At 49.6% G+C, this 15,015-nt stretch overlaps 2 protein-coding genes across 2 annotated transcripts; one reads left to right on the top strand and one right to left on the bottom strand.

The window, feature by feature from the left end:
• Positions 1 to 3,266: 3,266 nt before the first annotated feature.
• LOC117897160 lies at positions 3,267 to 6,136 on the bottom strand. The gene is made up of 2 exons (XM_034805830.1): positions 5,512 to 6,136; positions 3,267 to 3,879 (listed from the first exon to the last, which is right to left on the bottom strand). Exons 1-2 carry the CDS (start codon positions 6,020 to 6,022, stop codon positions 3,422 to 3,424), a joined length of 969 nt encoding a protein of 322 aa, XP_034661721.1. The 5' UTR covers positions 6,023 to 6,136; the 3' UTR covers positions 3,267 to 3,421.
• Positions 6,137 to 13,909: 7,773 nt separating this feature from the next.
• LOC117897183 lies at positions 13,910 to 14,997 on the top strand. Its single transcript, XM_034805882.1, has one exon. It carries the CDS (start codon positions 14,008 to 14,010, stop codon positions 14,995 to 14,997), a length of 990 nt encoding a protein of 329 aa, XP_034661773.1. The 5' UTR covers positions 13,910 to 14,007.
• The last annotated feature ends 18 nt before the right edge of the window (positions 14,998 to 15,015 follow it).

Below are 15,015 nucleotides of genomic sequence, written 5' to 3'. Positions count from 1 at the left end.
CATTTGCATGTGCCTGAGCTGTTGGTTTTTTGCTGACTGCCGCTTTTGATGAGCTAACAACTTGTACTAGCCGCGCCCCTTGGCACCGCCTCCCTGGCCTTGCACTTTATGCTGTCTCATCGCCTCGATCTGGAACTGGCTCTCTTGTGCTATATAGAAACTAGTTCAGAAAAATTCAGAACTCTTCCTACGCCCCGACATAATGGAAATCATAAATTAAATTTCGCTCACAATCTCCGGCTGTGGGCCACACAGACACCTCGAGGGCGCTGCAGCATTACCCACAAGCCACTTGGCTGACTCAAAGGCCTTGTCCGCGCGACGGAGCGTGTGCGACATTTAATCGTTCCACCAGCAACACCAGCAACACCTTTGTTGTGGTTGTCCGAGCTTTGGCTTTGGGTCGACTATTAAACCGAAAAGCGTTTGGCATTTGGCATTAGTTCTACTGGCGCTTTGTGTGCGTTCGTTTGTTGGCTAACATGAAAGTGAGTTGAGTGAGCGGTGACCGGAAGGATACGCTCCGCAGAATCAACTAACCAATATCCATTTCTCGTCCTTTGCTCAGTTCTTTGTATGTGTCCTGGCGCTGGCCGCGACTCTGGCCACCACAAGCGCCGGCCTGCTGGGTCTGCTGAAGGGCGGCGGCGGCGGTGGCGGGGGCTACGGTGGCTCCTCTGGCTATGGCGGAGGATACGGGGGTGGCTACGGCGGCGGCGGTGGTGGTGGCAACGTCCAAATTGTGAAAGTGGTCAACAGCATTGAGGGCGGCCACGGCGGCGGAGGCTACGGCGGCGGCGGCTATGGCGGAGGCGGCTATGGCGGCGGCGGCTATGGCGGAGGCGGCTATGGAGGAGGCTATGGAGGCGGTGGCTACAGCTCCGGCGGTGGCTACAGCTCAGGAGGAAGCTACGGCGGAGGCTATGGAGGCGGTGGCTATGGAGGCGGCTATGGAGGCGGCCATGGCGGTGGCCACGCTCGCGTGGATGTCTACAAGGTCATCACAACCACTCATGGAGGTGGCGGTGGATACGGCGGAGGCTATGGAGGAGGCTATGGAGGAGGCTATGGTGGAGGCTATGGCGGTGGCCAAAGTTATGGCAGCAGCTACGGCGGCAGTCAGTCCGGCTGGTGGAAGAAGAAGTAGACACCCAGCCAACCCGACTGCTCCGATTTCCGTTCCATTTAGCTCTAATCCAGATATAAAACCCGTTTACCTGTACCTGCCAAAATCTTCCCGTGAAGCGTCTCTGTTCAATTGATTTTGTTCCCCAAATTAGCCCAAAACTAGTTTGGGATTTGACCACAGACTGCGCGACGTCGAACCAATAAAAAAAGCAAAAGTCAATAATTTAAAACAAATACGTTTACTTTTTCTTTGACCTTGTAAATTAGCTTTAAATATAAATTATTCATTGATTTGTGAGGGTGATCGTGAGGGTCTTTCTTGTAACATTCTAAGCAGAGTTACAATAATTAATTACTCAACTATTTTGGGGAGGTTTTGTCCAAATTGGTGGAGATTTTTGGCGTCTTCTAACCATTAACAGGTTTCGCCTAACTTCAATTAATGGCGACAATAAATTTTAACCAAAATTTAAGCACCGCTTAAATATGCATAAGTAAAAGTGCTCGAGCCGGACTGACTTTTTATATATAAAATAAATAAAAGTTCAACCAAAGCCGCAAATGGGTTAATAAGTTGATTTTATTAGCTGCTGAGCATGTGTAACTTTATCCTGGAATAATCTAAGTTTTATTATATTTATAGCACTTTTATTTGTGCTTTATTCTGTCTCTTTAATTCTAAGCTCCAACCCTGAGGACAAATACTTTTATGTGCAAAGCGTTGGCTGCTTAATCAAGTTTATTTTTGAATACATGTCGAAAATAACCCAATTTGGCTCAGAACAGAATACAGAAGCCACAGGAGCAGCACATACTCGTAGTACATGGGAACCAGCTAATTGGATGATGATTAATTTTAGCCTAATTCAATGTGTGCCGTGCCCTGGCAGACAGCTCTGTCCATCGCATGTTCTGCACAGACTTTTGCCCAATTGTGATTAAGTCCGGGGGGAGAGAATACTCCTCTCGTTCTTACTTTTTGTTGAAACTAACTTGGCTCTGACTTGCCCTTGGTCTTCATGTCGTGCAAATGTTTACACCGTTGAACTTTGGTCCATCTTGTATCTTGTTTGAAATCTCCGCCAGACGGCAGCAAGAGAGTCATAAACGTGGGCCAAGAGGCAACCGAAAATGGGACAAACAGCCAGGGACACACTCACAATTTGTGGAGTGGAGTTTATGGATGCCCGGGGATGCAACTGTTTTATGGAGCAAACGGAAGTTGTATTTCGGGTGAACTTTACCTCTAAACTTGCAGCTTTAAGTGCGCAGTCTGCGGCTTTAATTGAAAGGAAATCATTGTTTTATGTAAATATTTATTTATATATTTTATATATTTTTTTTGTGTTTAACTTTTATGTTTCTTACAAACTTTGCTGCTTACATGCGATTTACACTTACTGCGCTACTAAATAAATAAGTTAAATAAATATAAATAAATTATTACACTTAGACACTACATACAGTTAGAGACAAGTTAAGATTAATGTGTGGTGTGCGCTGGCAGAGTGAGCTGATGGAGGGGGAGGGGAGATGTAAGGAACGGCAGCAGGTAGCTGCTGGCAGTTGACTACGCAGAGGCGGAAGTACGAGAAGTAATTGAAAAGTGCAGTTAGCAGTGAGCGAGCGAGAGGAGCAAAGAGAGCAGCGGAGCGCAAATATGAGAGAAGAGACGTAGGCACAAAGAGAGCAAGTACAGCGACAGCGGCGCAGGCAGTGGCAGAGTTCAGATGGTTAACTGTAAATGCAAATGCAGAGAGCTGAGGAAGGGGAGAACAGTGATCAGCTCAGAGCGGAACAGAATAGAAAAGAGAAGAGAAGAGGGGAGCAGAGAACACTGCCACTACATAGTGCACGAGTAATAATCGATTTAAAGCGAATACTAATCATTAGAGGAAGAAATGTGTGCGGACAGAGGCCACAGTGGGAACGCACGTTCTGGGTACATTTCAGTCGCTGTATCCATGGGTGCCACTGGGCGGAGAGTTAACCGTTGCAGAAAACGCATCAATGTCTACTTGTCTTCTTGTCTGCCGCGAGTGCAAGTGCAAAAAGAGAGTTATGTATGCATACACACATACATACATATGTATGTACATATGTATGTATAAATGTATGTAATATGTATGTTTCTATGTATCTACTTGTAATTACAATCTGTGTGCGCCGTCGTCTGCTCGTAATTTATCCACAAGATAAATGCAGCTATTCCCTAGCTATGCCCCCATAGATTGTCTTCACATGACCGTCCCCGGCCCCGAGCCCGTTCCGTCCCATTCCGTTCCATTCCGTCCTATGACTTGGTCACCTGTGGCGCCGACGACTTCGAATGCAGTGGCTGCAGCTGCTGCTGCTGTTGATGTTGTTGCTGCTGCTGCTGCTGCTGATGGTATAGCTGTGGATGCGCCAATTTCTCTTTGTGTGCACGATATGCCATCTCTTGGGCCTCGTTGAGGGAGCGTCTGTCCCAGCCACCACCGCCGCCGCCACCCCCGCCCGACGACCAGCCTCCACCGCCGCCGCCTCCGCCGCCACCCGATGACCAGCCCGAGCTGCTGCCGCCCGACGACTTGCCCGACATCAGCTTCTTCAGGCCGATGATGCCAGCCAGCAGCAGGGCTATCTTCGAGATGATCAGCGCCTTGCCAGCCAGTATGTAGAGGGCGCCCATGGCAATGGGTATCATGCCCATCATTTTCATGGCCATGCCCATCATCATCATGCCCATCATTTTCTTCATTTTGCCGCGACCTGCAAAGAGACAGAGAGACAGAGAGAGAAATTAATAATTTTCCTTTTTTTCCTACTGCGGGGGCACAGATCTGCGACTGCGGCACTGAGAGTGACTCCCAGGCTGGTGAAAGTGCCAGCCAGGCAGCAGCTCAATTACCAAAGGCTGTGTGAGAATATTTCGCTGTGGCAGCATTTCGTTCGTTTTGGGGCAGCTGTGGCACACCGCTGCACTGCCGCACTGCTGCACCGTGTGTGGCTTTCATTTTGTTGCAGTCATTAGGGACACTTCGGGCGATTTCACCTGCCTGCAAGCATGGCGAAAAAATTGCATATGGCCGTGCCAATGAGCAGACCAAAAGTGTCCATACTAATGCGCCGCCCAGCAATACAGATGAGCGATGATGTCGCTGCAGTCATAACCAGCTCTCTCGGGACGGGCTTCGACTGCTGCAAGTATTAGCCAAAAATGGTCGTGGCTCTGCGGCTGTGCCTCTGCGGCATTGGGAAAGTGTTTGGCCAACTTGTATTCGATCGATTAAAAGATGTTGATCAATGATTTGAAAGTAAGAGAGTAAAAAGTGCATGTGGCGTGAAAGTAAGTTCACTTTTCATGGCCACATGCCACATGCCACATGCAGCATTCAGCTCTAAGTGCTCGTGTCAAATTTGTAATTGATTCAAGAGTCGAGCCGCTGAAATGGCAAATTTAAATGGGAATAAAAATGGAAATGCCAATGCTGCCAATGGCAGTGGAAAAAGTTTTTTTTTAATTTTTTGGTCTGGACTCGAGGAGTCGTGTTTTACATGGCCCAAGAGAAACGTCGCTCGGCTGCCACTTTCATTCCATTTGACACGGTCATGACATGGCAAAGCGTGGCTCAGTTTCAGCGTTTGATGTACACTGCAGACCCCAGAAGTTCGTTGCATTTTGGGCTGAAGTTAGGGATGGTTGGTTGTAAATTATAGAGGGGAAAAAGTGCAGCATTTGGGGGCTAATTTTGGAGATTTATTTGTTGACTTCCCAGCTAAAGATTCCTCCCTTGTGGCGTAATTTCTGAGAATTATTTGATAATTTCGACACGAGTATTCCTCCCTCTGTGACTGCCCTTCAAGAGCATTTAGCATTCGTTTTAGCTACTGCAAAGCTTACCCCCCAAGTCATGTTTATTTTACGTCGCTTCTTTTTTTTGGACAACACGAAATTCTGGCCTGACATTTTTGTCATTGCCTGTCGCTACTGTTCGTGCGTCTGCCGTTTGCTTGGGGTTTTCTGGGTCATTCCTCAGTTGCCGAACGGGTTTCTCTCGTGAGTGCGTTACAAAACTGAAAACAATTGCGCATTTTCCCAGCAGCAGCAGCAACAACGATTCCTCACCCTCTTAACATACAATAGAGAGAGAATGCCAGGCCTGATAAGCAAAGGAAGTGGGCCAGCAGTCAGCCGCAGATAGTTGCAGTTGGCAGTCAGCCAATGTCATTGGCAAAGATATCATTACGATGCTGCAGCTCTAATAGCCGCCTCCCGTGGAGCCAGCAAATACCGAGCAGCTCGAGTTGCAGACTCAAATTATGTCACTGTTACGCGCCATGGATACTGGGGTGTATTAGCGGTAAGAGTAATCAGACCGCCCACGGAAAGTAATGCCTTACCTTCCTCCAGGCCACGTCCAATCTCGTCGGATGTCAGCTTGGGGAAGCTGACCTGCAGCGAATGGCCGTTGAAGAAGTAGCTGAGCCGCTCCGTGAGCATGTTCGTCAGCTTGGCATCGCGCTCGCTGCCGGACCGTGGCAGCGAGGACTCCAGCAGCTCGTTCTCGCTTGTGGCAGTGGCCGCTGGACGTGGTGCCGCTTCCAGTCGCACCAGCTTGATGCCGTCGGCCACGTTTATGGCATCGATGGGGGCAAGGCGATCGATGAAGGAGATGGCCTTCTTCTTGAGGCATGGCACGAATCCGGCCTCGGCACGGGTGCACTCATCGTAAACGCGCAGCAAGGTGCGTGCCCCGGCACTCTGTGTGTTGGTGGTGGCGCCACTGCCGCCGCTGGCCGCTGACAAATTGCTTAGCTGCTCGGTGCCCGCCTCGCAGCGGCTGGCGAGGCACAGGCACAGGCACAGGGTGAGCAGGCTCAGCGGATGCAAATGCCGTTGCTTGAATGTCATTCTGCCTGGCTGCACTCTTCCACACACTTCACACAACACAACGACGGACACGCGGCACACGACGCGAAACAGACACAAAGACAGAACAGACAGGTGCTGGCTGGGGTTAATCCTTGGAGCTGGCTCGGGGGCTAGTCGTTGGGCGAATCACTGGAAGCCAGGAGCTCTCTAGACTCTGGACTCTGGTCTGGCTGCTAGTTCAAATCAAACTGATGCCCAGCCTTGGCGCGCTTTATTCTTTTATAGACCTTTCTTTCGCTCCCGAAGCGGCGCTTAATCGCACTTTTTGGATTTTTCTTTCGCTACTCGTCGCCGGCTTCGTGCGGCTTCGTGTGGCTTCGCGGCTGAGCTGCGACTCGTGCTTGACTGCTGGGAATACTTATGTGTGTGGCTTGATGATCATTTGCGGCGTAGTCTCTTCAATGAACTAGAGCCCAGGCTGGAAACCAGAAAGACGAAGGCAAAGGCGAACCTCCAGCAGCATTTTCCAACGAGTTTCGACGAGTTTTTCCAGGCAGCACAGCGCATCGCTTTCGATGTTTATGGCCAAACATATTAGTTGCATTAGAGCTTGACTTTGTTGTTGTTATTTCTGGCCGTTTTGGCCATCAGGCACTGCCATTGCTGCCTCGGGTGCTGCTGCCCGCTGCCGTTGACACTTTAATTTCAATTTGGCTTTTTGGCATTTTTCGCCATTCGATTTCGGCCGTAAAGAAAGTCACTGCCAGCTACTACACATTTGCAAATTGCCGTTTCAGTTTTTTATTATGCAAATGCCGCGGGGCCAAGAGGGTGTTAATGGCCCTACAATGTAGGTGCCCCCGACCACAACGATGATGCGATGGATGCAGCTGCAATGGAGCCAGGCCAGAGGGTCAGCATGAGTTGGCAATAGATGGAGCTGTGGCCTTGTATCTAGTACCTGCGACTATCTGTCCATCAAATACTAGAACGTGCTTTTACTTCAAGCGGAAAGAAAGCTGTGGTTTATCTCTCTCAGCGGCAAAACAAAAAACATTTCACCCCAAAAGAAAAAGCGAGGAAAATGCATTCTGAATGTTGCTTTTGCTCAGCCCGTGGATCAGTTTAAAATTGAAAAAAACTGAGTAAAAAAAGGGACATGTGCCGCAGGGCTTGTGGCCAATTTTCCAACTAATAAACAGGCAAATTAATGCACCGCCGGCCACATAGATTTTCGCCTAATGGCCGCGGCGGCGGCGGCTACTGGGTTGGCTGCCCTGCCCGTGGCATGCCGCAGCATTACACTCTAAATCACGGCACTTGGGCAAAGTATCTTTGTGCCTGCCGCTTTCTAGGCTGCTTATTCAGATATCTTCGATTTGGCGCCTTTTGCACGCCACTTTCACTGCCCAGCGAGCGGACACAGGGCACAGGCCGGAGGCGGGCGCCACTTGGGTTCGCTTTCGTTTAGGTGGCAAGTATTTACGAGTGTTTACGGGCAGCTTTGTTGCCACAAACAAGGAACATTTCTGCGACTCTGACAGGAGGCACTGAACCAGAAACTGTGGAACGAGAGAGAGAGAGAGAGCGAAAAAAAGCTCCTTTTGAGCACGGAACAAATAAGTTCATTAAAAGGGATTATAATTTGTGCGCTCTTGAGTGTATTTCAAACGAAAATTCATTTAGTTTTGTATCCGATTAAGTGCGGAATATTTTGTGTGTTTTTTTCTGCTTTTTGTTTCGTTTTTTTCGGTAAAATTTAAGTTCCCCCCAATGCCACATTTCTTGTGAACATAATTGGACGCACATAAAGCGGTTGCCATCAGCGTTTGCTGCTGAATATTTAAAGCCATCATTCAAACATTTTCTGACATTCTCCGAATAAAATTCCTTTTCCTCAGTCGAGTCTCGAGAGTGCATCATTGTTTGTGTTGCATTTTCTAGGTTTGAGCTGTCAAAATGTCCGTCAAGGTGCGCATTATCCATGTCCCCCCAGCGGCTGCCAAGACAATGCAAAGACCCAAAACGAATGCCAAAGATTTTTCCTTCGCATCCGCAGCCCTGGAGTCTTGTTTGTCCAACAGTGGCAGACACGTATCCATATCCATATCAAAGCAGCCAGCAATATGCAGCTGAAGCTGCTCGAGCGCATGTGAAACAATTTCAATTGTCTTCCCCCTCTGCGGCAAGGCCATGCCAGAGCTGCTGCTCCTCAGCCCCGCAGCCAAGGCGTTGTCTCTGTCTCTGTCGCTGTCTGCCGCCGTCGTCTTTAGCCACGCCTTGCACATTTCTCTCTGGCCAAAAAGATTTTCCACAGAGTTTTTTCCGTGCCACTTTGCGGCCAAGCAAAAAACAAAATAAAAACATGAGAAAATGGCAATGGGAGGAAGTCGAAGCTGGGAATACGCTTGCAGATTGGTTGTTCGCCTTAAAACTGTGTAAAATATATAAAAATAATGTAAATAATAGTTAGCTATGCACTGAAGAAGCTGCCACAGGGGCCACCTTTGGGCTTTGGTTTGCTGCAGAAATAAATTCAACAAAAATGCACTCAAATCTGACACAAAATCAAACCTCTGCTCAGCCTCAGTATACCCTCGAAAAGCTCAACAGCCACAGCGATTAGTTTTCGCAAAATTAAAAGAAGAATTGCGCTTTATTAAACAACAACAAAAACGGCAAAAACAGCGAAAAACATTAATGGCAACGGCTGCAGCCACAGCGCGCGGCACAGCTGCACTTGCCTCTTCGGGCTGGAAGTTGTTGCGGCTTAAGTGTGTGTGAAATTTTTTGAGCCCACAGCCAGAGAAAGTAAAACGCCAACCGGCCACAAACAACAACAAACTGAGAGCAGCCTCGGATTGTTCTAAATTCTTGAGGAAGTTGCCGGGAAGTGCGAAAACCTTTGACGGGTTACGAGCATTGCGCGGCCAATTAACTTTCGGTTTTTGCTTTTCGGCTAGAACCCGCACTGACCCACGACTTGCCTTTGGCCACAGCAACAAAAACTTTCTATTTCTATTGGGCCTGGCCCTGCTGCTGCTGCTGGTGCTGCTGCTGGTGCCGAGGTTCACAGCCCCAGCTTTTGTGCAATAAAAATTGCAATTTTCCCAAACAAAAGAAAGCGAAAAGAAAATACCTGCGAGAGCTGGCTGTCCGTCTGTCTGTGTGTGGTTTTTATTTGCTTTTCAGAGCCTGCTGCTGCTGCTGCCGCTGCTGCTGCTGTTGGCTTTTATCGCTTGTCTTGACGCTACATTGACGCTAATCAAAGTTTACCGCCTGCCGCGCTCGCTCTCGCACACAAATCTCACGCTAATTAACTTTTATATGGGATCAGCGCGGACGGGCGCAATAAGCCGAGAGTCCAGCCTGGATATTTTGTTGTTTGTTTAAGCTCTAGGCCTGCTGTTGCCATTTATTTAATGTCGCGTGGCTACTCCCAATTGGCGGTATGCGAGTGCAATCAATGGGTTAACACCCAGCTCTTCCACTTGCAGTTTTCCTGTCTTCAAGTCTTCAAAGTGTCTGCGGGTGTGTCGCGTATGCCGCATGCCAAAGGGTCTCGTTATTCATTACTGCCAGAGGGGAAAGATGATGGACGGATGGATGGATGGATGGATGGATGGATACAGCTATGTCCGAGCCCAGTTCAGTGGATCGTGTCTAAGCATTTTCTCATTACTCTTCACCGTTAGCGTTTATTCTGCGTTTGCTTTTCGCTTTCTTTGGCGCCTCACACCGCGATCAAAGCTGCGGCAGCTGTTGTCCGGGTCAGCCAGAGTCCATCTTCCACCGCTGACCAATGACACGCCACATTAATTGCGGCTTGCGCCCCTTGCAACTCGCAACTTGCAACTTGCAGCTTGCGGTGCTGCCAATTAAGTTCTCGTGTGTCGCCGCGAAAGTGCGTAATGGTCGGGCCGCTCAACCCCAATGTCTTTGTGTCTAATTAGAGGCATCAAATCGCAGCCGAATGACAATGGAATTGAATGACTCGCTCTCAGGTTGCGCTCGCCCGCCCTTTGCCGCAAGAAAGTTTCATCGAAACTCTCCCGTTGCATGTATCTTGCTGCCGCCTGGCATGTTTACATGCACCCAGCCGTGGCAGTGAACTCTGCTGCTGCCGTGCCCCTGGCGGCTGTGTTAAAGGTTGCCAAAAACTGGCTGCTCCCTGGCTGCTCCCTGCTCCCTGGTCCATTCCTGTGCTAGCATTTTCTCTCCGCTTCCGTTGCTTTCACTTTTGTTTCGGCCACGTTGTCGCGTTCGCCTTGCCTTCAATTCATCATCCATGGGCAGTCCTCCTCGTTGTCGTCGGGCCGCCTTCAACGTTCATTGAACCGGAGATTCGAATAGTTTTCGGTACAGCGCAAAGGGGGTTAAGCGCGGGTCATTTGTCAACCCCAGGAACGCACTTGGCCCTGGCCCGAGACAAATATTCAAATTGTGATTTATTTTGCCACAAAAACGCTTCAAGCGAGATTTGTTCCCGCCCGGGATTAAGTAGCCGCCCCGGGCGCCTGCTGTCTGCAGCGACCGAAATTATTATAATGTGAAACAACTGAAATGAAATTTTGTTTTGCCCGACAGCCTGACATGGACGAGGACACGGAGCTGGAGCTGAAGCTGAAGCTGAAGCTGGACATGAACGCAAACAGACTGCTGCCGAGTGGCATGGAGTGGAGTGGAGTGGAGTGGAGCATCTTTGTGGCCTGTGGCCTGTGGCATGGAGTGACAATGCCAAGCCAAGGCAAGGCATTAAATTCACTTAAAATGTTGCCAACGAAAACGTTGAATGCTGAATGCTGAATGCTCGATGCTGCTGCTGCTGCTGCTTTTGGGGCTGTTGTCTGTGAAAATCTCTGGGCTTCACGTCGCTTTCTTCAGAGTTGTTATTGCTGCCCGTTGTTGTTGCGGCATGCCACATTGATTGATGAGCATATGCCGACTTCGAGCCACGTCGATGACTTGCCCCCGTCCCCCAACCATCTTGATTGGCGTTTAACATGGCTGTGAACTTTGCATTTCCATTCATATTCGCATGCCCCAAAATTTCACCACAAAAATGCTCGCCGGAGTCCTGCGAGGGGGATCGAATCTACTGCCATAATTGAGTGTTTTTTGTGCGCCAAAAATTGAATTATGCGCGAGTTATATTTATAAACAGATGGGGAACAACAGCCACAAGGACACGCCACGCTCGGGGACAGCATTTCGCAGCTAGTTAAATCAGCACACAAAAAATATATAAAAATGTGCCACGCTCTCCGCAGGCAAAATTTAAATTGAAATTTATTTTGCACGAAATTTATGCAATTTTGAAGCGAAATATTAGACATAAAATTGAGTTTGACTTTGCTTGGAGCTCGTTCTGCGGCACGTGAAAATGGGAAAAGCAAACAAACAAATGTATAATTTTGGAGAAATACTTGAACTTGGAGTGAAGTCGCTGTGCCGTGCAGTGGGCTGGCCGAAAAGCGCATAATAAATTCATCAAGGCAGCGGGAGCTGGGGTCCGATCGGAGAGCGATAGTCACGGCGTCCAGTCCGGCTGGCTTTCCACGGCTGCAGTTCATCAGTTGCTGGGGGTCAGAGTGAAACGTAATTGGCCGCCAGCACTTAATTTGATTGAGGAGAGTGCGGCGGGGGTGGAACTCCAACTCCGAGTCTGATTGTGGCGCTGCCTCTGGGTTAATCTCAACCTGTGCGCCGGGGCGCCCACATCGTCTGAAGATTGCTTTTGGCTTTGGCGGGGGACTCAGATGTCAACACCGAAAAGTGAAAGTGAAAAACGTTCGCCACAAACACAGCAAAAGCTTTTCTTTTATGCAATTGCTCTTTGCATTGAATCCAATCGGGATGGAAAAGTAAAGTTTTCCCAGCCAAAGCAAACACATAGAATGGTGCATTCTGCCCCCAAACGCTGCAACAAAGGCCACATAAATCGCCGGAGGGGGGAGTCGGGGAGGGGGGGTGCAAGTTTCGTGCCGATCTTCGACAGAGGAAGGTTCGTTGCCAGAGTTTTTGGTTTGTTTCTGGCCGATCGATCGCTGGGCTAAACTCAGCTAAACGAAGCGTTTTGTTTGCTTGTTTCTTGGTTTGCCAATTACAGCCAATTGCTGGCCACTGGTGCCACTGGTCGGGCGTTGTTTTGGGCCATTGGCAGGGGGCTGTGGGCCGTGGGCTGTGGGATTTTCGCTTGCGTGTCGGCCAACACGTGAATTATCATAAATTATCGATGGCAGCGGCAAGTGTTGTGGCCAGCATTCAGTTCATTGTTTGTGCTGCAACAAATCAAACATTGATGCATGTGCACATGTGGCATGCCACTTTCCCGGCCGCTTGTGGCATGTTGCGCCGAGATAAGCTTGCAAATCCCATCATTAGGGGGGAGTTTTTTCTGTTTGCAATTAATATTTCATAAATGAAAAGCGTTTGGCATAAATTATGCATGCGATGCGAAGGTGTTGCCCCGCTGCTTGTGCCACACTGAGCGAAAACTCCGCAAGTACTTTCACATTTCTCCAAGCAGCCCAAAAGTATGCCTGCTTTGGGGAGCTAAAATGCAGCTGCAAGATTTTTCAGCTCTTCGCTGCGGAGTTTCAACTGAGTTTGAAATCAGCTTGGAATAATTGAATAATGCCATTAAAAATGTGCGACTACGTGCTAGCCCATTTCACACACACGATCACGTAAATTAGGAGCTGGCTGAATAATTACAAAATTGTATTATTATGAGAGTAAGGTGGCTCCTGCGTGTTTGCCAAACAGCAGCATAAGTTCGGTTGGGCAAAAGGTGAGAGCAAATATTTTCAGCATGCACAGAAAAGAAAGAAACAAGCGACTAAACATTGCGGTTGACAGGGGCATGATGGGGATGTGCAATGAGGACAATGCTGCAGTGGAAAAAAAGACACTGAGAAGACTATATTTGCACTTGGAAATAGCAAAAAAAGAAGAGTTTTCCCTTACATATGGCCATAAATAAGAGAAGAATTTAATTCGATATTTTTTGCATTTAAATTAAATACATTCACTGCCTGCAAATACAAATTAAATATTTTTTAATCACATTAAATAGATGTGCCTCAAAATAAATATATTTCCCGAGTGTAAGTGTGTCTTGGGTGCTGCAGCTAGGAACTGTTCCAAAATCCCTCAAAATCTGCTTGGGTTTTGGCAAAGTGTTTAAACAACTTAAAGTTTAAGCTGCAAATTGACTTCCTTCGATGTAAATAAAACAAATGCCACTAAATATGCTTGCCACTTTATGCTTTATTCTTCTACTTGCCACCAAAATCAGCGATTCGTAGCGCTGCAGGATAATTCCTGGCAGCAATCTGGCTGCACTTTCATTGGCTCTCCTGCAAATTCTACAATTTTCCACATCCAAAGACACAGTCGGCATTCGGGCAGCATTCATTTCGGTTTCTATGCAGCGCGTGTCCAATAGCTAAATATGTGTGCCACAAAATGTTGCGTGTGGCAAACGGAACGAAAGCCGAGACACAACCGAAAGCCTTGGATGAGTGGAGCAAAGCTCTTCCATTTTTCGTCTCTTCTCTTTTTTCACAGCTCGCCGATGAAAGTGGGCGTCGAGGGCGGGTGCCGGCGGACCGCTGGCAACATAAAGACTCCAAATAATTGCCGCTGCCAGAGCGAGCTAATTGCGGCAAATGCGCCCCGGCAATTGCTTCGCTGGCTGCCTGATGGCTTTTCGCCTGCCGCCGGCTCTGCTCTGCACTAAATCTGCAGCGAAGCTTTGCTGCAAGCCAATGTGGCAGGCAGCAGGCAGCAGGCAGCAGTTATCATGCATATTACGCTCTAAATAGCCAACAGCAGTGGCAGCGGTGGCTGCAACAAAAGCAAAACTGGATGCAACGGCTGCCTGGCTAATTGTGGCAAGGTGAAGTGTATAAATTTGGTGCACAAACTGGCGCACAAGATCAGTTGGCCAAGAGAGTTTGCAGCTACAGCAGCAGCCAGAGAGAGAGCAAGAGAGAACTCAGCAAGGATCAGGCAAACTTATGGACAGAATGGATTCGCGCCTGTGCCTGCTCATGGCCCTGCTGCTGGCACATCGCAGCACCAGCTGGGCGCTGGAGCAGCACAGCAGCAACTCCTCCTCCTCCTCCAGCTCCAGCTCCAGCTCGGGGGAGAGCGGCCTCCTGCGCACCGTGCGCCACGTGTACGGGCAGTGTGCGGACAGTGAGGATATTTTTTGGTGCTGCAAGGTGCAGGGCGCCCGGCTGCTGGGGCGCGCACTCAAGGTGCAGCAGCTGAGCATTGTGGATGGCGTTAGTCTGGTGAGGCGCGAGAGTGCTGCAGCTGCCACACAGGACACGCGCACGGCTCGCGCCAGCATTGCGGAGAGCCAGCTGAACAATCGCGACCTCGAGCACATGTCCGGCAAGAGCTTGGACGCGCTGCTGCTGGAGCGCTTCCTGGGCTTTGTGCACAGCCACCAGCTGCAGGTGAACCTGCCGCGACTGCTGCACTTCGGGGAGCGCAACAGCCAGGACTGGCTGCAGTCGCTCTTTGGCTACTTCCTGTCCGGCAAGGAGGGGGACAGCAGCGGCGCGAGCGAGGGACGCCACAAGAAGAAGGACGACAAGAAGTATCTGGGACCCTTCATCGCCGCCGTGCTGCTGAAGACGGCCATACTGAAGATGGCCTACCACTCGATCGCCATTGTGGCCGGCAAGGCGCTGATCGTGGGCAAGATTGCGCTCATCATCAGCGCCATCATCGGACTGAAGAAGCTCGTCGGCCAGGACGGGGGCGAGCGCACCACCTACGAGATTGTGAAGCATCCGCAGGTGCAGCAGAGCCACACCTACTCCTCCAGCCACCAGGGGGAGTACGACTCGGGCGGCCACGACTCTGGCGGCGGCTCCTACCATCGCAGCATCGACGAGGAGATGATGATGCAGGACAAGGCCTACCAGGCCTGGATGCCGCAGGCTGCCGGCGCCCCAGGTGGTGCAGCTGCCAGCTCCAGCAAGGTGTCGCGATAGGAACCGATCCATCCCCGC

Source organism: Drosophila subobscura, chromosome O (genome assembly GCF_008121235.1).
Source record: "Drosophila subobscura isolate 14011-0131.10 chromosome O, UCBerk_Dsub_1.0, whole genome shotgun sequence".
Classification (NCBI taxonomy): domain Eukaryota; kingdom Metazoa; phylum Arthropoda; class Insecta; order Diptera; family Drosophilidae; genus Drosophila; species Drosophila subobscura.
Note: the sequence above shows the minus strand (reverse complement) of the source record. Positions and strands in the feature narration are given on the sequence as shown.

What these genes read in the sequence shown, in the direction of transcription:
- LOC117897160 (XM_034805830.1), bottom strand. Translation starts at nt 6,022, where the DNA reads ATGACATTCAAGCAACGGCATTTGCATCCGCTGAGCCTGCTCACCCTG. An exon ending in TGGACGTGGCCTGGAGGAAG is followed by an intron (nt 3,880 to 5,511) that starts GTAAGGCATTAC and finishes GTCTCTTTGCAG; the next exon opens with GTCGCGGCAAAATGAAGAAA.
- LOC117897183 (XM_034805882.1), top strand. Translation starts at nt 14,008, where the DNA reads ATGGACAGAATGGATTCGCGCCTGTGCCTGCTCATGGCCCTGCTGCTG.